The sequence below is a fragment of the Cylas formicarius genome, unplaced genomic scaffold (genome assembly GCF_029955315.1).
Source record: "Cylas formicarius isolate icCylForm1 unplaced genomic scaffold, icCylForm1.1 PGA_scaffold_8__14_contigs__length_24414737, whole genome shotgun sequence".
In the NCBI taxonomy this organism is placed as follows: domain Eukaryota; kingdom Metazoa; phylum Arthropoda; class Insecta; order Coleoptera; family Brentidae; genus Cylas; species Cylas formicarius.
In genome coordinates, this window is record NW_026844361.1 from 1047032 (window position 1) to 1071783 (window position 24752).

At 34.5% G+C, this 24752-nt stretch overlaps 1 protein-coding gene and 1 long non-coding RNA gene across 2 annotated transcripts in view; both read left to right on the forward strand.

The window, feature by feature from the left end:
• Positions 1–24752, forward strand: part of LOC132706545 (somatomedin-B and thrombospondin type-1 domain-containing protein) — a 282892-nt gene that overhangs the window by 179377 nt on the left and 78763 nt on the right. Inside the window, exon 3 of the mRNA XM_060677925.1 lies at positions 22290–22413. Coding sequence (XP_060533908.1) covers positions 22290–22413 — 124 coding nt within the window. The remainder of the gene's footprint in view (positions 1–22289; positions 22414–24752) is intronic.
• Positions 14087–14857, forward strand: LOC132706546 (uncharacterized). The gene is made up of 2 exons (XR_009619601.1): positions 14087–14321; positions 14418–14857. It is a non-coding gene; the product is annotated as an uncharacterized LOC132706546 (long non-coding RNA).

Consider the following 24752-nt stretch of genomic DNA (forward strand, 5'->3'; position numbering starts at 1 on the left):
TTCTGCTTTTTGCATTTAACAAATGCTGTCAAATATTTTTAACGGGGAATTTTTTGCGGTAGCCGCAATGTAATTTTTGCTAGCAAAATGTTTTTTTTTTTTTTTAATTTTGAGACAATCGACTACACTTTTTAGGGTTTGGTAATATTAATTCTGTTACATTTAGGGCTAATTGTTTATTCACTTGTTTTATACCTGTTTTTTTTAAATTTTCTTGCTTACATTTTCCAATACCTACAGTTTTTTAACGAAATTGTCCATTGGTACTTCTCATAATTGTATATTTGGGAGGCGAAACTTTCTGCAATTACCAGACTTGCGATGAAAGAATGAGCGCTCTGTCTGTATGAGGTGCCTGTTGAACATTTTTTCCACTAAGATGTTTCCAGTGGGATATCTAATACCTCAAAGTTATATTTACACTTTTAGAGTCACATTTCGTAAATTCGTATTTACATTTTCAATCGAGGTTAAACCAATAAGTTTATAAAAACAAACATCCGAACTTGACGACCTGCTATCGGCCATGTTGATTTTTGGAAGCCGCAAGGCCTTATTGGTCGGACGGCAGAACATGCAATTAGAGCTGCCATTGGTTAAAACGAAATTTCAAATCTCGCGCGCGCGCATATTGAACAGACCTCAAAATTTTGTTACACAGTTGCTTCACGAGTTCATGTACTATTAGCATAGGCAGGGCCTCTATATGTCTAGCTATATGGTTGTTGATTACCGTCATCATTCAAATATTTTTTGACACGTTATTGATTTATTTATTGTTTATAAATTAAATTTTTTCGCTTGCTTGCGTATCATGTTTAACACAGAGGAAAAAATATGTTAGAAAGTTACATATCGAACAATAAAAACCTGACCCCGGCTCTTAAGTAGGCGCCCAGAAAAAAGGATTTACCAAAGCTTTAGAAAATATGGAACCTAGAATATTTTGAATGATGATCCCAATCTAAAGCTTCTTTAGATTGGGATATCGTCCCATAAATTCTGTCCAGTGCAAAAATTTGAGCAACCGGATTACAACATCAGGTTAGATTTTTGACAAAATCTTATGGAGAGACACTTTTCAGAAAATATATTTGCTAATACTATTCAGAAAGATGACTAAAATTTTTAACTGGAGAAATACCCATTACTGGAGCAATATGAATAATAAAAAACGTATGGAAGTTACAGGATCAGGTAGAACTTCTGTCAAAGTATGATGAGTCATTTAGAGGTTCAAAATAATAGGTGCAGTATTTTTTCATCAGAATTTAAATTCCCAACGCTTCTTAGAGCTTTTAAATATTATTCATCCCTTTGTTGAAAGTGAAGTGCCTGAAAGGGAACGACGAAATTTAATTTGGCAACAGGATGGCCTGCCTTATCACAGAAGTCAAGAAATTAGCACCTATTTAACTGCACACTATAGAGAATTGATTGGGGAGAATGGTAGTTACGCCTGACCTCCAAAGAGTCCCGACTTAACTTCCCTAGATAATTTTCTTTGGGGTACACTTAAACATTTTGTTTACAAACACAAACTTAAAAATTTTGTTTACAAACACAAACCGGAACTTACGTTGGAGTAGAAAAGGTATCGGATATTTAAATGGGACTGAATTTGTTAGAAATGCCTTTATGTATTTAAACAGAAGGGTTTTTAAATACTACTTGTATTGCCCAAAGTGGAGGACATTTTTAACAATTGTTACAATAACTATTATACTTTGTGGGCTATTAATTTTTCGTTAATAAAATTTTCAAAGACGTCATCGCGTATCTTTGGTCATCTTCATAAGCGCATCGGCAACATTGTGGTGAACTATGAAATGGTAAATTATAGTGGCAGCACTTTAGCACTTGTTTTGTTCAAACGCCGTCATAGTCACCTTACACTAACTGAACCTATATGGCAACAGCATATTAGTTGTGTTTAAAAAGAAATATTTCAAAAAGTAAAAATATTAGGCATATATCCAAATTGCCTTAATTTTTAATGCTAAATATGACGAGATTATAAAAATAGGTAGTTTCCATTTACAAAAAAAAAAGATTTTTGCCAGTTTTACAATTTCGTTTTTAATCTTAGTTTTCGCGCACCCTGTATTAAAATGTATCGAAATTTAAATAATAACTTACTTAAGTAAAACAATAAATGCTTCCAAATGAAGAAATTGGCACATATTTTACGTCTTGCAAACGTCATTCTTCGCATAAAAAACTAAAATTTTAAAAACGGTTTGACTTAGATATTGGACATTATAAACAAAAATTGATAGTTTTTTTAATTTAATTTTAAATCTTACTTTTCGCGTATCCTGTATTAATGTATATCGAAATTTCTTATGAAATCCGTTATTCCAGTCCTTGTCTACAACAAAACTTACTCAAGTGAAACAATAAACGATTCGAAATGAAGAAACTGGAAGATTTTTTACGTTTTGCAAACGTCATTTTTCTCATAAAAAATAAAAATGTCTAAAACGATTAGATTTAAGTATAGGGCATTATACAGAAAATATGTCTAGAAGTTTGTATAGAATTCAAAAATGAAGTAATATATCAGGTGTTCCATTTAAAATAAGAAAGTTGATATTCGCCCACAGAAAATGAAACACACTGTATATACAAAATTAAAAGGTTAGTAATACCTCAATTAACTTTTGTATTTAACTTTTGGCTCCATGCCAAGATAAACGGTCCACCCTATACATGTTCAGAGAGTCGCGATTTACACTTTTTTTGTGAAATTAGAGATACCATCTACAAAATTGTCAGGGCCCTCTTGATTTTTGAGATACATGGTAAAATCCAAAGCTATCAATTTTGGGACCACCCGCGCTTCTTTATGAGTTATTGAAGAGTTTAAAAAACGTTCATATAGCATTTTTTACTTCCTTTAGCCTTTTCTTAGTTATGAAGCAAACATATATTTCATTAAATGTAACACCCTATATATTACTTTTTACATTAATTGGAAATCATTTAAGCTTTTCAAAAATATATGTTAGTATAAAATTGTTTTGAAAATTAAGCTCAAAATTCAATTTTTTTCATTTTTTACTTTATTTATAGCAGTAGGTCATTGTAAATCAACTACATCAACTAAGCTATCTACTAGATATCTATACAAGAGACTCCTTACTTAAGGTTTTTAGAGGGATACAGTCAGTATGTTTATATTATAGAAATGTGTTTTGTTTATATTATATATCCAGAGAGACGACAACCGTTTCCAGATATATTTGCTCTTCTGAAAATAAATCTACTTATGCATGGATCCTTATTCATCCACGTCCTAAAAAGTAGGACAGGGAGCAAAGAGAAACAAATGTATTAGGTTACATAGAAGCAACGCCGTCATCATCTTACAAACATATAGAACAAGCAGTAAGGGTATCAAAATCAACTGCCCAAAGAATTTTAAAAAAATACAAATACCACGCATACAAGTTTCAGAGTGTTCAACAATCCGAAGGTATTTGCAATAAATACGAATCAACGATTCTTTTGGGAGACTTTAATCGCCATAACACGAGGAAGTGGCAGACAGAGAACCACCAATTAATTTCTGAAAGAGTCCAACAAGGACTCTTTGGGATTGGGATATCGTGGTTTATCCAGAATTACTCGAAAATATTCCCTTAGTATATTATAATGATATATACCTTCAGCAAGTTGGTGCCCCAAATCATAACTGCGGACTTTTAAGAGCATTTTAAATAAGACAAATGTGCGAGTTTTACATTCTTGAAAATGGTATCCAATTTGAAAAACAGTAACTGTCTATTTTCACTATTAAAACGATACAATTTTTGATAATCTTCTTCTGCACGTTTCTTGCGTACTTTGTAGAGTTTCACAAACAGTACAAAAGTAATCTAAGCAAATGTAATGATGGTCCAGTACATGCTTGAAAATATACCAGCAATTGCTTTTATAGCAAAAGCAATTTCTTTGTTCAAAGCAGATGCTAAATATTTCTCAGCAAAACTTTTTACATTCACCTTTTTCTTCGATTTTAAGCAATTATTACAATGCGAAACAATCTCTCAATTTCAACTTAAGCATTTGCTAGGATTTTTATTTATTGTGGGAAATGTGCTTGAGAAAGAGAAAAGTCCTCCCACTCATAAAGGGTTAAAATGCGAGCACATAGACGATTTAAAACAGTTTACCAAAACCAATTTTCCTAATTTATTAATAATAACACGCTGTCAGGGGTGGGGTGGGGGTCTATCGCGTTCGACTATAAGCAAAGTATAATCATTCAATGTCGGTCGCGTCACGTGAATAATTCAATCGAAAAGTTTCCTCCGTTTCCCGGCAGAACTTTCCAAGTTTCCGGGGGCTAAAAATCGAAAAACATCCGCGCGATACACAATGAATAAGTAATTTAATTAAAAGCGGCGCTTTTTAACTGGAAATGCACTAGGCCGGCGGACTAGCGCAAAAATTTCCCGCTCGAAAAGTTGTTTTCCGAACGAAAAATGCGCGGGTTCGAGAGGGGCGGCGGGCCCGCCACCAGGGAGGATTAAACGCGAGTCGGGGGTTGTTTTTATTCGTTTCGAGGTAAAACAACAAAAACAAACTATCGGAATCTCATCGCTGCGCGAGGCAACTGCGTGGTTTCTTGACAATGGTAGGTATGCAAAATGGATGTAATTTTATTATGCACGCACCCTGCATAAAGTGTCTTTCAAAAATTTGTGCCAATAATAGCGAGACAAAAAGATGAACGAAAAATATAAAATTGTAGCTCTGAACACAGATTACGATACTGTCTAAACCAAATCGTACCATCTTTTAGTATCTTGCATTTACGGCTTATATTTTACCCTCGAAAACAACAGTTTTCGTTTTTTTTTAGAATTTTTGCTCTTAACCGACAGCCCCGTACCGTGCGTTCAATTTACCTTAATAACATTAATAATAATAGAATGTTAATATAATTAGCATTCTATCAAGGTAAACAACAAAACAAAATGTAGGGTTAGTACCCAAGTTTTTTTCCAAGTGATGTATAAATCAAAACACTATCAATTTTATGACATATAAGCCTACATCATATTTTTTATGAATCACACTCTATGTTACATGTGTATTTAATAGAATATCTTATTCCGATTACAACGATGTAACACGCTTTATATTTTAGTCCACTCATTTTTGATAAATCGGCAAAAATAGGAAATTTTTATATAATTCCAAAGAGTGCCGTGACTGACTGGGACAACAATAATTATTTACAAATTAAAATAGAATAAAAACACAAAAAATGACAAGACACTATTTTAAATACTAATTTTTCAAAAAAACTTCCACAGGCTACTGTAATGCTTTTTACAAAACTTCTGGATTCCTCCTGCGTCGGTTTTTGCTTAGTACGTTTCGCCAATCATCCTGTTGGCTTCTTCAGAGCTTGAATGAAACTGTTTCAGTTCCAGAAGTTTTGTAAAAGGTATTCTAAATACTGCGGTATGTGACCGCCATTTTCCGGAACACATTTCTCATACATTCTAATTTTATGATGTCTTGCATTTAGTTACGTTCCCAGATTATCTCTTAATTGAATCTGAAATCATTCGCCAACGTTCCACAACATTATTACGAGGAGTTCTGTGCACGTGATTCATTAAAGTCGGGGCTAATGGCTGGCCAATCCATAGTTCCGCCGTATTTAGGGGTAAATCTTCTAAATGGTGCTCTAAGAATTGCAAATAATGATCTCCAGTTAACTTTTGATCCATAAATGTCGGGCCCAAAATATGCCCATCTACACCACACAACCCTACCCCTGCCACAACCCTTTCTTGTAGTAAACGAACTTTCATCAGTACATGAAATGTTTTTCAAAAGATTGTTATTCTCATTACGTCTATTTAAAAATCCAATCAAAACTGCATCCTCCTCTTAAGAAATTCAAATGCATTGCATTTATATTCTTTCAAAACTGAGTGGATTTATCCACGAGAAATACCTGTCTCTTCACATACTCTAGTAATAGAGGAATCTGGATGTGCTTCATAGAATCCTTATGTGCCTTATTTTCTTCATTTAAAATATTATGATTTCGGCATATCTTTACCAGCTTTTGAAATATCTATTTTGAAGGAGCTCGGCGCTGTTAATAAAGCCTAATATAGTGACGACGAGCTACAGTTGCACTTTTATTATTCAGAAAGAATACTTGAATCATATAACTCCTTTCACGGATGCTAAATTCGCATTTTTACAATAACGACTTAGACAATCATTTAACCATCAACATTGTTTACTAATATATCAGACATAAACATATTTTTATTTGTCAATCATGGCACTCTTTGAAATTATATAAAAAATACCTATTTTTGCCGATTTGTCACAAACGAGTTGACTAAAATATAAACTGTGTTACATCATTGTAATTGGAATAAGATATTCTATTAATCACATGTATAATATGCAGAGTATTCCATTCAAAAAAAATATTATGTAGGCCTATGAGTCAGAAAATTGATAGTGTTTTGTTTTATACGTCACTTGCAAAACAACTTGGCTGCTAACTCCACATTTTGTTTTTTTCTTTACCTGGATATCTCTAAAATCAAAAAAATTACAGTCAAATAAAATTTTATCAAGATAAATGGAACGCACGGTACATAAGCAACAAAATGCCCAAAGTAAAGGTTGTAGCCCTGAATCTCCCACGTTTTCTCTTATATGAATTTTTCCAATAGAGTAAATGGTGTTTCAGAAAAAAAATTTTTTTTCTGAATCCACGCAGTACAATGACGTCATCGCGTCTATACCGAACTCGAGAATAAGTGATTTTCATACGGTGAATACAAAAATTGTAGCTTTTAATGCGTCCTATGTGTGTCCCGTTTATAAAAATTCACCATGTTTTTTTACGAATTTTGATTTACGGCTAATAATTTACTCTTAAAGAGAACAATTTTCTGGCTTTTTTACTTTTCGTTCATAAATGAAAAACCTTGTATATAATCGAAAAAATGCTTGAAACAAAATTAATAGCCTCGGATCTCCCGCGTTTCCTGGTTCAAGAATTTTACCAAAAACGAAAATAGTGATTTAATCAATAAACTAGAATTTAATTTATCAACAAAATAATTAATTATTGTAACGCATTGGTTAATTGGACAGGACGACCAAAAGCTAAGACGAACAATGAAGAAGTTTTAAATGTTTAGGTAATTCCACAAACTCCGGCAACACAATGTGGCTATTAATTATCAGTGAAATGAAAATTTTTGCAAAAAAGTACAAGCCATACAAGTTACATCTGCCTCAAAAATTGGCCGAAGATGATCCAGAGAAGCGGATGGAATTGTATTTTAAATCCAAATTTCTTGATATTGTTCTTCCTGATGAGGAGACGTCGGTCAAACGAAAATCCCCATTGGATGATGGAATATCGTAGCCAATATCCTCAAAAGCTAAATGTATGGGTTGGAATAATTGGTAGGGCCTTTCTTTATCAATTGCACTCTCGTTGCGTCTCCTGTGTGCGTTTCGCCTTCCGTAGTCATATGTATATCTCCCTTTCTTAATAATTAATTTAATAATTAATAATTAATTTAATAATTAAATATTTTAAGGAAATTTAAAAGGAAACTGTATATGCATCAGTTTGTTTCTAAAATTTAAAAAAAATCAGGTAAACCGGCTTATCTCAACGAAAGGTTGCTACTTCTTTCACATTCCCAAAGAACAAGGAATAAATTAACTTACATAACCTCGTTACAGAACATTAACATTTCAGGGATCATTTATGTATGCGGTAATAAAGATTGGAATAGTTTTTCCTGTTAGATAAAAAAATTAGGGATATCTGGAATTACAATAGCGAATTGAATTTTAAATTAAAATTTCATACCCATTTGGTTTGGGTTTCAAAAACCACCTTTCTATTAAACACAAAATGTATGCATATGCATGTATGCAAACTTGCTCAAAAAATGAAATCATTTAATAACAATTAAAATCGGATCATATCAAAAGGAAGTTCCAATAAAAAGAAAAATTGCAATCCTGAAAAATCAAGGTTTAAAATTTGTATAATTTGTACATGTATACAGGCATTGAAATAATAATATAATGAATACTCATTGATAAAACGAGGTATTTACTTATTTTCGAAGAAAGTTTTGGTTAATTTTACTTGATTTGGTGTTTGGTGTGGTTTAATTAAATACTGAAAATGGTTGATGCAGGTTTTATAAAAGGATAACCAGAAAATTTACTCAAAGTTTATATATTTATGACTATTTTGTAACCTCATTGCTGTAAAGCGTAAACATAAATGTATTTTTCTTTTCATCAGAAAGTTCTTCACTCATTTCAGTATGGCTACTACTACGAGCTTCACTAAGTGTTACCAAAGATTCACTGTCACCATCATTTTCATTGAAATGATTTTCACTACTTCTAACACTAAAACGACTGTAGTACATAATTCCCAGAAGATTAGTTTCTGGTTTTTTCGTGATATATTCATTATAGAATTTAATTGAACCAGTTACTCATATTTTTTACGACTTTTGATTTATAATTTACTCTGGAAAAGAACAATTTTCAAGGTCTTTTAGATTTTTGTCCATAATAGAAACCCTCCGCGTCTCTAGGTTAAAGAATTTTGCCGGATTTATAATTTTTAAAAAATCTAAAATATTTAAATAAGACTTGTCGACACTTGCTACACTTTAGATGTTGGTATGGTCTCTTACTTCTCTGCTAAAACTAAAGTCGATAGCTACAAATTCGAAACACCTATTATATTTGAACACTTTTTTTTGACAACTGAATCACAGCCTTCTAGTAATCTATTCTATATATCTGAATAAAATTAGTATCTAGATATTTTTTATATATACAAATTAAGTTTCGTAGCTGTCAGAAGACGATTCGACAAAATGTAAGATGGTAATAAAGTTATCCGAGATTATCAAACACAATATCCTCGAAAAATAAATGTTTGGGAGTGTTTACTTGGTAATAACTTGCGAATAGAACCTGGAAGGACCTTTGACCACATGACCCGTCTTACCATTAAAAAAATTATTAAAAATGCTTTTATGCTTTTTTATTGCTTTTATGTCAAAAATTAGACACCTTAATTATATATGTACGTGCCTAATTTCACCGTGCAATATCTAAGGTTACACAAAATAAGGTTACAAATAAAAAGTTTCCTATTATGTCGCTCATAAATTTAATTCTACTATTATTGATTAAATGATTAATTAATTTCAGTTTTTGTTATTCATTCATTTATTCATTTAAAGAACAATTTTATAATGGGATAGAAATATACCCTATCTATTTTAGATAATTGAAGTTTTATAGCTTAGGGAAAAAACCATTGGAATCAGCCTAATTAGAAACGCTCGTATACTAAATTTCATGAATTTAACTCTAATAATTCCTGAGACCTATGGCCGTTTCCCGACTTTTGATTAACTCTGTTTGTATACGTATAGTCCGTTTCAAAATACACATTTTTATGCATATACAGAAAAATCAATTATGCTGAATGCCGTCGTTAAATAAATTATTACATTTCATAGGATTCCCCCACTCTCGAAATAATAAAAGACGTGCAGCTAAATAAAATCGGGCAATGCTCGCCTTTATTCGCCATTTTACTCGGCGGGGCTGCATTCCGCCAGCGTCGAAGATAACTTTTACCGCTTAACTAGGCTATTTGTTGGCGGTAATAACCAATCTACGCGATAGGATCGCCACTAATAGACCGCCGTCGCGAGAATTTAATAGTTTCGACCGTTTTACGGGGACTTTTTACGACTCTCCCACCGATTTTCAATTCGAAGCGTCCCAAAAATTTGAAAAGTACGGTTATTTCCTATGTATAGGCGACAATCGAAATAATAATCGGCAAGGGGGGAAAACAAAATCTGGGCTGATTTTTTTTTGTAATGCAGCATGCATTTATACATTTTTTATTTAAAATTTTAAAATGCAAATTTACTAAAACTGCAAGGATTCAATTAAACTCCGAAGTTGATGTCTCAAAAATTATTATCTGTAAAATGTTACACGTGTTTCGCCTACACAGACATCATTAGACCTATAAAAGCATTTTTTTGGAATAATAATACACAGACACAAATTGTAATGAGAATCCGTTTGATTTTACTAAAATGAAATAAGATATGTTTCGATTAAGAAGTAAAAAATATATAAATATATATATATATATATATATATATATATATATATATATATATATATATATATATATATATATATATATATATATATATATATATATATATATATATATATATATATATATATATATATATATATATATATATATATTCTTCGTCCCGTCGGTGATTTGTCCCTCGTTACTTTGACGATTCTTTCTGCGGACATTCTATTTTTCTGTTGAGCACCCAATCGTTGATGCTTTCAATTTTAAATATTCCTATTATATCCTCACTCCTTTCCTTGTCTATTAACAAATCCGAGAACCCCCCAGTGTTCGAAGTGTTTTCGGAGCTCGAGCATTGAAGATGCCAAGTGAGATTGGCGAAACGTCTGCAGGATTCCAGTCGGATGCAAGATTTGCAGGATTCCAGTCGGATGCAGGATTCCAGTCGGAGTTCAACGAGCGAACGGATGATATCCCGGAATATAGTGTCATCACATTTTTCCATCCGTGAATCAATACGTGAGAATATCATACACCTTTACGGGAAGGAGACCTTTACAGCCACCAAGTGTTATGAAAAACTAAGACAAAGGAGGGTTATTTCGCTGTGCAACTTGAATTTTCTTAAAAGCTGCCGCAACCAGAACTTGCTGCCAACATTTACAAGGTTGTCTTATCACACACGCACCAGAAAGACACAAGCTATCCTGGACAAAGCTAGCAAGGCCCTACTCCAAGACCAGATCAGGCGGACCCGGTACGAAATTAGTGAGACTGAGCTACAACTTTTCAGACTCCACCTGAAACTGAGCAACAAGATCCATCAGTTGCTGTGGGACCGCATAGAATTACTAACCTCATGGCGCACTGAGAAAGACAAGGACATCACGTCAAAAAAACTGTGGAAGAAATTAGAAATCCTTCAGATCAATTCCAAAAAATCAGGACAAGTGCCAAATACAGACCGAAGCAGTACAGTTCATAATATTTCAGCATACCATCTTTCCGATACAGAAGTCAGCGTACTGAATAAGGGATTTAACTATGCAATAGCTCCAAAAAGAGAAAAAGAGTACCCGTCGAAGAGATCGTTTCCAACGTCGAAGTAAGTCTTTCCACCATAGACGAACAAGATGCGGAGTTAATTAGGCAAGATGCCGCCAGAGTCTTAAGACAGTCAAAACCACCGCAACTAAACTTAAGCAGAGAAGAAATGCAAGCCTTAAGGAATCTAAACAAAAACGAAAACATTCTAATAATGCCAGCAGACAAAGGAAATGCCACTGTCGTCATGAATACGTCGGATTATAATGCAAAATTGGAGGATATTTTGAACGACCCAATATACAAACTAGTCACCAGAGATCCCACGACATATTTGGAAAAAACAACTAAGTCCAAAATTCTCGATTCATCAATAAATGAGGATACAAAGAAGAAACTTATTCCGAGGGAAAAATCGAGTCGTTGCCCAAATATTCTACGGGCTCCCAAAGATCCATAACGACGGGGTTCCCCTGCGTCCAATCGTAAACGCCTTTAACTCACCATTATGCAAGCTGGAAAAACATCTGGCCAGTGCACTTCAGCCTATAGTGGAAAAGGCAGATTCCTATGTTAAAATCTCAGAACATTTCACTCAGATTTTAGGTTCTCTCAGGATGGACAAGGACGACATTATGGCAAGTTTCGATGTCAAATCCCTCTACCCGAGTATTCCAGTAGAAGAGGCACTCTTGCTTATAGAAGAAAACGAAGATCTTCCGCCATACGTAATGGATCTGTCAAGACATTGCCTGAAAAACTCTTACTTTATGTACAACGGGAAAATTTACCGACAAAGAGATGGAGCAGCAATGGGATCATCTCTCTCACCTGTGATTGCCAACCTCTTCATGATTTACTTCGAAAAGAAAGCAATAGAGAAGGCAAATCTGAAGCCAAAACTATGGACAAGATACGTTGATGACGTATTTGTTGTATGGCCTTTTGGCAAGGAGGAGCTTTTGAAATTCCTAGATCATCTGAATTCCATTCACCCAAGGATTCAATTTACAATAGAACTTGAAGAGGATAACAGTCTGCCCTTTCTAGATGTGCACATCAGAAGGACCGAAGATGGACACTTGGAACACACTGTCTATAGAAAACCAACACACACTAATAAATATCTGAACGCTAAATCTCATCACCACCCATCACAGATACAGGCAGTGGCAAATACATTAAACAGAGATAAAGAACTGAAGGAAATTAGTACCTGTCTTCGACAAAACGGATACCAAAGGCGCACCATCAGCAAGGCAATCAGTAAACAACAACAGCCGCAGCAGAGTGTGCAGGACGAGACCCAACGAAGATCGATCGCTGTCCTGCCATACATCAAGGGGGTTACTGCATACGGCATACAAACCTGACCATACCATCGGAGCAATACTAAGAAACCCAAAACAAAAAATTACTCTGGAAAACCAAGGAGTATACAGTGTAGCATGCGAATCGTGCAGCCTGACGTATGTGGGACAGACCAACAGAAGGATTTCAGCCAGTCTCGAGGAACATCGTTTAGCCATAAGAAACAAACAAACAACATCTGCTTTGTTTCAGCACCAACATCAGACAGGCCATAAAATTGATTTCGGCACTTGCAAACAAATAGCTAATATTCCTGATTTTAGGACTAGGATTATACGAGAGGCCATCGAAATAGAAAAGTCCGGACACCTCAATACGAGAGACGACGCTCTGCATTTATCCAACACGTGGAGAACGATAATCAAACAGCAGAGCGATGCGCAGCAGCCAACGGGGACATCGCAACTACGATCGGGCGAAATTAACAACGCGACAATTCAGGGGGCGGAGCCACCTCCCCCAACGCACAAGCAGCACCGTTACCATCTCCGGCGCAGGGTATAAATACCGCACGCACCGCCGAGAACCCCCCAGTGTTCGAAGTGTTTTCGGAGCGCGAGCGTTGAAGATGCCAAGTGAGATTTTGGCGAAACATCTGCAGGATTCCAGTCGGAGTTCAACAAGCGAACGGATGATATCCCGGAATATAGTGTCATCACATTTTATATATATATATATATATATATATATATATATATATATATATATATATATATATATATATATATATATATATATATATATATATATATATATATATATATATATATATATATATATATTGTGACGGTTTCATATTTCAATGGTAAAATTTAGCATTTTTAAAGTACCAGTGCTGGCACATTTGCTAAGTAACAGGTTTATTTTATTAGTACCTTGTAGAATTAATTGTACTGTCCATTTCCTTCACCTTTTGCTGTTTGGCGAGTGCTTCTTAACCATTAAAATTCTTGTTTATTAGGTTTGAACACATGTTCTTTTGTAGACTCGGTTCCTTTAGTTTCGGACTTGTACTCCCCGGCCGATTGTGTTGCCGAACCATAAAAATTTTATGCTGCAACGGCTGTGTGCGTGGCCCCTTGTTCGCTTGGTTTTCTCTTAAGTGACACCGGTTTACTGAGAGATACTAATGCAAAAAAACAGAGTATTAGTTGCGCATTAGAAGGAGTCATAACCATTACCATCTGTCACTCTATGAGACTAGGGACCGCATTTGCTTTTCATTGCTTCGGTATTCCTTGGCGAGCCTAGTAAACATTGTTTTGTTTCTTAACCTATTCTTCCTCGATTTTCTGTGACTGGCCGTCCGGTCGCCACCATAGATAGCGTTCGGGTAATTCGATCTCGTTGACGCAACCTCGATATAGTTCGGTTGTTCTTTCTACTGGCGGCGTACCGTCGACTAGGTTGGCAAGAGTGGCGTTTTCCCTCTAATTTTTTGTGCCCGTTTAGCCTTTTAATTAAACTGGTTGTCTGAATCATCCGGCATTTTGTACGCTGGCTTTTGAAGCTTGGGGTTGTGGCAGATTTTCTTTTGTGTGACCGATTTCTTTTTGAGCCGGTAGTGCTACCCCAATAAGAGGGGGATATGTGAATTGGTCACTAATTTATGATTTCCCATACTTTTGGATCTATTTGGAGTTTGGAATGGGAATCTTCCTCAACGAGGGATTTTGAAAAGAATTGTCATTGCCCCATATTTCCAGAAAACCCTCGAATCGAGGTAAGTTACCTTTTGGAACCATTTCGCCACCTAATCAGTGCTCCTCAATTTATGCCGATTTTATTTTAGGGTTTTTTTTTTTTTTTTTTTAATTAGTATTGTACGTATTGTTGCTCCGTTTCCCGCAAACCTTCCACGTGGTTTCTTCTTTCACCGGAATACCAGACCAGACTTGGTGTCTTGCAGTGTATGCTGTCTCTTGGGTACATGTTTAGTTGTGGAGTTTCCCCTATCGAGCAGCCGGCTTTCCGGACGGACTTTGCTGGGTTAACTGAGACTGCCCACCTGCGGCTGTCTCATTGAGCCACCATTCCATCTTGGCTTGGTTCCCGGGATAGTGACAGACAGCTGTGTAACGTTCGGGACATCTTGAGGTTTGGGTAGCTTAAGTGGCCTGTTCTCTTCAAGAACGGTTTGCGGAACTTATAGCCTTAAATTATAGTGTCTTACATTCTTTTGCACCGCCAAAACTTGAAGGTGAGATTTGACACTCACACCTACCACCAGGTTGAAGGAAATAAATTATTGTTCGTGATTCACTTGTTTATTTCCTTTACGGGTTGGTACCTCGGGTTGATAAGTCTACCTTTTTCGAATCACGTGGCGCCTACCTACCACCTTCCGGGACTGACCGAGGTGCCCTTCACCGCCTTCCAACCTGGCTTTGGTTTAGTATATATATATATTTTTTTTTTTTCTACTTTATTAATTTTTCTCGGTTGTTAATGAGCTAGCCTAGGCATTGTCTTACCTCACTATTAAATTACGAATTTAATTAATTAATGCGTTTCTTTTTCACGACCCTGAGATGGAGAGGTAAGAATATATATATATATATATATATATATATATATATATATATATATATATATATATATATATATATATATATATATATATATATATATATATATATATATATATATATATATATATATATATATATATATATATATATATATATATATATATATATATATATATATATATATATATATATATATATATATATAAATATATATAAATAAATAAATATATATAAATATATATATATATATATATATATATATATATATATATATATATATATATATATATATATATATATATATATATATATATATATATATATATATATATATATATATATATATATATATATATATATATATATATATATATATACGGTTCAGACCACCAAATAACTAGAGACTTTTGAAATGTGGTTGTATCGCAGAATCTTAAAAAATCCCTGGACGGCTAGAATTATTAATAACAAGCAGAATAGGACAAGAAAGAAAATTAATTATTACGATCAATCGAGGAAAAACAGGTTATAGGGGCCATAATCTAAAAAATCAAAAGTATGAACTACTGCTAACTGTCATGCAGGGACGAGTAAATGAAAGAAAAGGCATAAGAAGAAAGAAGAAATCCTAGCTAAAAAACATCAGAGACTGGACTCAGATGAGTGTAGGAGAGGTGTTCCACATTGCAAGAGACAAAGACGCATTTACGCATTTAGAAAAGTGGTCGCCAACCTCCGTCAGGTGATGGCAGTGGAAGAAGAAAAGAATTCATTGTTCCGAAAAGAGAATTGAATAAAAAGAATGATCGTCGGTATTCATTTGGCGAAAACATTGGGAAAAAATCATCCTCGGTTCAAAATCTCTTGGTTAATTAAATCATTAGATAATTAATGAGTATATATAATAAATTGGAATTAACTGAGCAATGTCAAATAAAGCAATTATAAATAAATAAAGTAATAATAATATGTAATGCGGTAAAAAATACCAGCAGAGAGAAGTTTCTAAATAACACTTAAGATTTTCCTTAAATTTAGTTAAGAATAGTCATAGGGGTAGTCTAAATCATTCCCTTTTTTTAGAGTAGTAATACTAACATCTTTATTTGTTCAAGAAGGTTAAGTACCTTAAATTATTATTTACAAATCGTCTGGATTCCTCCTGCGTCAGTTGTTTATTGATGTGAGAGAGCGGGGAGCCAAAGGAGGGGCACCAACATTGTCTCGGATGACTGATTCCCTTACTGATGAAAGACCTCGTCGCGGTTAAGATTGTTTGGTTGCTTACAGATTTCTATAAATTCTCGTTTTTTTATGGTTGAGAAATCAATTACATTCAAAAATTTTGGTTTTATGGAATAATATCTGATTTCTGATTGATATTGTTGGTCTCTCCAATGTATTCTTTGCCGCATATGCATGGAATGCAGTAAACTCCTGATATCTCCAGAGGAATTTTGTATTTCACTGACTGAAGAGAGGTTTTTGGAATTTTGATGTGTGGTCAGTGATGTTTTAAGTGTAAGGACTAAAAATATCAACTAGGTCTAAAGAACATGAAAGAGCCCGACTAGGACAAATAAACTCATCAGCAGTTCCCGAACAATCACGAAGCAAGCCCGATTTATAAACAACTGGCGAAGGAGGAATAAAGAAGATTCGTAAATAGTGAGTTAGCTTCCGATTGTCTTATATCAACAATTTAAGTTTTTATTAATCTCTTATAACTCTGGGGCCGGTATACCTATATCGATCGCCATATACTTTCGTCCCACTCCTATTGTATGCAATCATACATTTTAACATATCCGTATCCCGCTTGTCATTCTTATAATAAGCCGAGCAATGACAAATTGCCCTTAACGACATAAACTTAACCCCATTAACATCGCTATCGCATTTTACTTGCAGATCGCGTTTCCCTACCGATGTCGAGCGTAATGAATGGAGATTTCCAAGGAAAAATTTTCACGACCTGCGCTCCATTAAAACCCAATTAGCCGGTCCCGGATTTTTGCGCTCCGGACACCGGAGCAGATACCCTAATCGAAGGAGGGCTTCACATAATTAAAGAATATTAAATTCCCGCGTAACAATCACGAAAAAAAACGAAACTTAATTAATTTGAAAAGTTGCCCGCTCAACTTTCCCCGCATTCTTAGAGGAAACTCGCATTTCGCAGCAGTCCGAGTTAAATTAATATTTAAGGGACCCGTGGCGAAGGGGCAGGGGGGATCTGCAAAAACACCTGACGCGGGCGAGGGGCCTCAAACTTTCGGAATATCGGGCGTCGAGTATTGAGGCGACGGGACCTTTGAAAACTTATACGAGCAGAATTTGATTGAAATTGCCAAAAAAACCAAACCAAACCAAATACTCAACTAGGTTTAATAATCAATAATATTATTGAAATGATCAAAAAATAATTAATGTAATATTGTTATAATGTTATAAACTATTGCTTGGAATATTCCATTTTCCCGGATAAGGGGAAAAAGGCAGCCGTGCCACCTTTACCAAAAATTGTAAATCCAACAACCCTATCTGTATATTATCCACTTTTTAAAAAATCTTTTAAAAGGGTTTTATACGAGCAAAAGCAGCTTCATTTAGATAATAACCAGATTATTCCCGTTACTCGATCAGGTTATAAAGCGGGACATAGGATGCGGGAAGCATACTATGTGAAGGACACTTCGGAAAGTGATTATGTAATTTACGTCAAAAACTCTAGAATGATCTTTTGGAACTCTAGCATTTACTTTACGGTTGAAAAGCAAATAAATTATTAAAAATTTTGCAAGTTAATGAGACGCATGAACGTCTCGTATTCAAAGCTTAGTAGCTTTAGAAATAAAATAGCATATATAATAAATATATAACATTTTTTCTCGATGATTAGACTGTGCCGCAGAATATACGAACCAATATTTTAAAAAAGCTGGGAACCGTCATTTTATCAACTTATTTAATATTTAATTATTTTTATTAAGCTTTCTGTTTCAATATTTCGAAAAATGAGGACCGTTTTTTTTAACTCTCCGAATTTTTCAACTCCCTATGGATACTTGAGAAATGTGAAAGTATCTGAAGGAGTGTTTGTCGACGATCTGTGAGTAGTAGCCGAAAAAAGATGGATTTTGAATGAAACTAAATATACCAAGACAAAAGTAGTGGTGATTTGAAATCAATATATATAAAACTGAATAATATAGTTCAAAATAATAAACTTGGAAGCATCGATGTTGGTTTTTTTTTCAACACTACCGGCAGATCCCTCGATTTCGATATTATAGTCGAGCGGGTCGCTGTCAATCAGCTCACGCGATGTCTCGCACATCCTCATGCGATCCGACAGCGTCGCACCCGCGTTAGAAACCCGACGAACCTATTAACACAACGGCGGGGGCTGCGAATCCATTAGCGAGACATTTCGCGACGGAAAGGTGCCATTCGCGTCGGATTAGGCGCTCCGAACCTGACATTTAATAATAAATCCCACTTCTGAAGTCACGCGAAAATATAACCAATATCGCTCGCAAATTCATCCCGCTTCTGAAGCAACGACGCGTTCAAAGCGGCCCGATACCGAGCGCGGTCTCGGGAGTATTTTTGTCGTGTACGACTGCCTCGGGCGATTATATATCAATTTACGGTAGCGAGTTATTTCTACTTGCATGCATGGAGTCGAATTCCGTTCCCGACTGCCGTCTTAAAAGCCGAGAAAGCGTTATTTGCGAGACTTAATCAGACGTATCTGCGTATCAAAAGGGAAACGTGTAAAGTGCAAGCTGCGTTTTCTCCATCTCTCTCTTTGGCTCTGTATACAAACATCACATTTGTGCCGCCACATGATGTCTAATCGACATTTTCCGTCGAATGTACAGGATATCCCATTTTGAAAATTTTTGCGGGTTATTTTTAAAGACATTGTGCTCCATTTTGTGAAATTAAATATGGAATGGAAATGGAAATATGGAATACCCTATATATCATTTTGTACATTAATTGGAAATCATTTATGCTTCTCAAAAATATAGTACCAAGTTGTTTTGCAAATTAAGCTCGAAATTCAAATTTTTAAATTTTTTACTTTATTTCTAGCAGTAGGCCATACCAAATCAACTAAATCAACTAAAAATAAGGCACATCTAAGCAGCTATTACTATACAAAAGACTCGTTACTTGATTTCAAAAAAACGGAATGAAAATATATTTTTTTAAATGATAATGTCTTATTAATATGAAAAATGTTATGTTATCATAATGTTAAGTTAAGGTTATGACTCATCTATTAAAAACAAAAAAGCAAATGTCACAAATTTAATTATATTTATTTACCTATCTATTTGTTCTTTCTGTGTTTATTTCACTTTAATTAATTTTCTGTAATGGTAGTGTATGGAAATTCTGGAGAATATGATGTGTTGGTATTTTTTAAACAATGCAATGAAAATGCTCAAAAAGCTACGGAATTATATTATCACAGGTAAGGTTTTTAAAGCGATGTAGTCAGTATAATTTTTATATTGCAGAAATATGTTTTGTTTATATTGGATATCAAATAATTCCTTTAAATGTCATTAAAAAATAAGAGAAATGTGTCACTTTTGCATTGGACAAAATGGTCTCCAATTTGAACAACAGTTTTAGGTATAATATTTTGTTAATATAATGTATTAATTAAGGTAATAATGGGCTATAATAAGTTAAAAATTGCTACAAGTACGAGCCCTAACAACTAAATGTTCGGACGATGTAAAAAATTATAAAAAAGACATTTTTAAATCTAATTAATTTTTTTTTTTTGCTTTGTCGATTGAATAATCAGTTTAGCACAGAAAGTGCTATCGTAATGAATTATTTTTTATTTCGCATGAATTACATAGCAAAATAACAGAAACGTACCAAATTTGCTGACAAATAAATATTCGGACGCGAATGTTTATTGACCCAGAAATCAATGCTACCCATGCATTGATGGTAAAATGTTGTGTGCTTAGATAAATGAGATGTCAGTTCGGGTTGTATCTTTCAAGTTTGTATAATAGTTGATAAGAAAATGACGCGTGGTGTAGCAACAAACAAAAAACTGCGAGAAATTATCATATCTCAATACTGCAGAGGTAAACCAATGCAAAAAAAATCAAATGAGTTGAGTATTGAAAAATCAACAGTCGGGGATTATATAAAAAAGTATGGAGAGAGAGCTAGTGTTAGCGCTCGTGGTTAAAGTTCAGGCCGACCCTGTAAAATCACTGAAAGAGATCGTCGTATTCAGGTAAAGATTTGTAAAACTAACAGACGAAGCGTCTTACGACAAATTCAAGCCCAATGGAATCACGAGGCAAACTTAAATGTCTCCAGGGACTATTGTAGACAATGGATGCATAAGTCTGGTTTGAGTTTTTATAAGGTAAGTTTACAATTTTTCTTGTTTCAACATAAAAATTATTAATATTCTATGATCTACTTTTGTTAAACGCAATGGAAAAACCATTATTAACGTCTATTCAGAAGAAAAAGCTTTTATGTAGGCGATTTTCGAAAAAGGGTGATTCGTACAAAATCAGCCTTTCACAAAGATTGTCTAAAGCGCACGGTAAAATTTCCCCAGGTTGTTATGATATGGGGGTGTATGAGTGGTAAAGGGGTTGGCAACTACGAGTTCATTGATGGTACTGTAAATGCCGAAAAATACCAACAAACGTTATCAAGAAGTTTGATTCCATCAATAGAACGAACTTTTGGAAATGAAAATTTTATATTTCAACAAGACCGTGCGTCCTGCTATACTGTGAAAACAACAAAAAAGTGGTTTGGGGACCATAACATGAAAGTTTTATCGTGGCCATCAAGTAGCCCCGACTTGAATATTATTGAAACTTTATGGCATCTTTCCGTAACAATCCTCAGCGTACAGTTCCAGCGTTAAAGGCAAAAATAACCGAAATTTGGAACACTTTCACCCCCGAATATTGCAAGACTTTGGTAGATTCCATGCCAAAACGCATAAAAGCTGTTATTGCCGCGAAAGGTGATGTTACTTCTTATTAATGTTCGATTTAAAGTAAAAGATGTAAATGCGTCCGAATATTTATTTGTCAGCAAATTCGGTATGTTTTTGATATTTTGTTATGTAATTTATGTGGGATAAAAAAAAATTCATTACGATAGCACTTTTTGGTATAAAAATAAGTGCGTGATTTCATTTTTCAATCGAAAAGGCAAAAAAAATCAATTTAAAATAAGTATAAATATGTTTTCTTATTATTTCATACACCGTCCGAACAATTAGTTGTTAGGGCTCGTAGTAGTTCATAACCTATAAAACACATATAAATAATTGAATTTTAAAGCATTGGGTTTCTTGTATGTTAAAGATTGTATACTTGGATATAGTTTTTAATAGAATAATTCTGGTCTACTGCTACAAATAAAATATTAAGAAAAAATTATTTTGATCTTAATTTTAAAAACAACTTTATACTAATATATATTTCTTTTTAAATGACTTCCAATTAACATAAAAAATTATATACAGGGTATTCTATTTCAAAAAGTATATCTTCGCTTCATAACTAATAAACGATTTGTGCAAGTAGAAAATAAGCCACGCCACTGGATTCTACGGAAAAAATTACTATAAAAACTTCCTGTATCGCAAAAACCAAGAGGTAAACCACAACTTTCTGTGTAAAAAAATAACCAAGATACCCCATAAAAATACCCAAAACACCAGGTACAGGGTGGCTAATAGATAATCCGCTTAGTACACCCTGTATACATGAAAATACAATAAAAATACACTTTTTGTATTTCACATTTTTCCTCAGTGTCGTACTAAGATAACTTAACGCCGCGTATGAAGGTAAAGTATTGGAGCATTTTAAGTGAACCACCGTGTACTGGCTTCAACAGCATCTTATTGTGGATGGAAGCTGAATAAGGGCACATCATTCCTTGTATAAAAGCGTCTGTCATGTACAATTTGTAATTTTATAATTATTAATACTAGCTGCCAGTTAAATGTAAAGCGATAAAAAATATATATAAATACTTTCTCACCCTGTTTGATAATACCATTTAAAGTGAACTAACCAAAACTAACCGTGCGTCAGTTTGATTTTCACCTCGTGTAACGTCTTTTAATGTTGCAGAGATCGCTATGCTTCTGCCCGGCTCGCTCTCCCATAGCAGGACCGCCAACACAACCAGCGACATCAGAAAAAACCTACGGGTGAGGGATCCCTCCGAGAATCCCCAGTACGACCCGAAAAAAACGTAAGTTACCTTATTTGGCCCAATAATAAGCCCGTGCTCCGATTAGCGAGGTGTGCCAACCAATCGGGGTTAAATATCACTGGAGACTCTGCCTTGGAAGGCGTACCGGATAGCGGTGCGTGGTTTTCGTAAGGAATAATGGTTAAATCTAATAGAAAGTTCCACCAGACTTTGCGGTCTAGTAAAAGCAATAAAGAATATCACACATTTAGGTACTTTTAGACCGGTCTACCACTTCCTATTCCGGGACTTTTCCCGTCGTATCTCGATTAAACAGGGGTGCACGTGCTTTGCCTCGATCCAATATAATTAAATGTACCGCGATTTTTCAATATGCCGGACATAATAAATCCATCGCATTAAACAGAATCCAATAACGGAACACGTCGGGATAACATTGCGTCGCATTATTTATATATTAATTAAAATTTGATCCCCCGCAGAATTTGCGACCCGACGCTGACGTTGTTAAATTTAAGCGGTCGTAAATAGATCTAGGTCGCAGATATACAGGGGGTTCGACGGTGAAGTGGAATCTAAACCATAAAGGCTTGTTAATGTTTCACACAAACTTCCACAGGCTACTGTAAGCAGAATTAATTGAACCCTAATATTAGTGGACCCTAATAACGCAAATTCCGTACAATTATGAATGTGGTTTTTAGAATTTTTATGTTTTTTATTTTGAAATTCAAATGCTGTAGAACGGTCACCTCTATTTCCGCCGAAGCTTTATGGCCACTGAAAATGTCTTGGCCAAATTTTCATTTATAACTTTTTCCAGTTTTATATCGCCTTTCTCAATTGTAGTATCTGGCCAATTGCTTTCAATTCTAACTTTTTTTCGTATTTGCAATGAGCAGTGTGCAATTTTTTGTTTTATGACCATATTTTTCCAAGATCTCAACCGCTGCCTTTGCCTTTCCAGAAATCAGGATCGTAAAACAAAATAAATAAGAACTAAAAGTTCAGATTTTCACGAAATTATATATTGTGACATGAAAATTGTTTCGACAACACAGTGTCTTTATCAAATGTCATATAGAGGAAAGGAAGGACAACAGTGGCAAATGTATGGTTGCTTTCGGACTCATTGTCTTTGGAAGGTTATGGTGAAGTGAAGTTACTAGAGGAAAGAACCAATGTAAGATGTTTGAATTCTAGGTTCAGTGATTCGAGCTGAGATAGTTTTACGGGTCTGTAATAAACGATAATTTTTGGGCCGTACTGTGATGTGCATTTGATCTCTGTGGGTAGGATTTCTATAAACAGAATAACCCAATGTTAGGTCTAATTTTCTATTGATATATGAATGGTTTCTAATTCAATGGTAAAACGCATGTAGGTGTATAGAAATTAAATGGATAAGAAAATCTAGTAGGGATTCCTGACCATGAGGCCAAATAACAAAAGTATCATCAACGTAGCGTTTCTCTAATTTTGATTTTAGATGGAATGTGTCGATGGCTTTCGTCTCCAGGGCTTCCATGAATATATTAGCGATGACTGGTAATAACCCATAGCTGTTCCCAACGAAAATATGTTCCAGAGAAGCATTTTTCAATTAAGATGAGAAAATTTAGTTCCAGGTTCTCTGATTTTAATATATCTGAAATGATATTGAGAGTTTCAGAAATAGAGACTTTTATAAGTAGTTAAGTTAGGCTCTCAAGAAGCCAACATGATGATTGGCGAATCATCAGCAGGTTCAATTCCACAACAACCGACGCATTAAATAGTAGAATCTAAACCAATTAGCAAAATGTCAATTCATCACACTCCTGATTTGTAACACGATCCCGATTTCTGGAAAGGTAAAGGTAGCGCTTGACATCTTGGAAAAATATGGTTATAAAACAAAAAATTGCACACTGCACATTGCAAATACGAAAAAAAGTTAGAATTGAAAGCAATTGACCAGATACTACAATTGAAAAAGGTGATGTAAAACAGAAAAAAGTTACAAATGAAAATTTAGCGAAGACATTTTCAGTGGCCATAAAGCTTCGGCGGAAATAGAGGTGACCGTTCTACAGCATTTGAATTTCAAAATAAAAAAACCAAAAAATTCTAAAAACCACATTCATAATTGTACGGAATTTGCGTTATTAGCGTCAACCAATATTAGGGTTCAATTACATTCTGCTTATTGAATAAATATACAGAAACATAATGAAAATATGTCCTTGTATTGTCTCAAAAATTATTGTTTTAAATTTTGCGGAGCGTTTAAATTCCCGGGATATTTCCTGGATTGATTAGTATTTTCGCTAAAGTAGATGCAACTGTAAATGAGCATTTCCAAAAAATCCAGCATGATAGCCAACAACAAATAATAA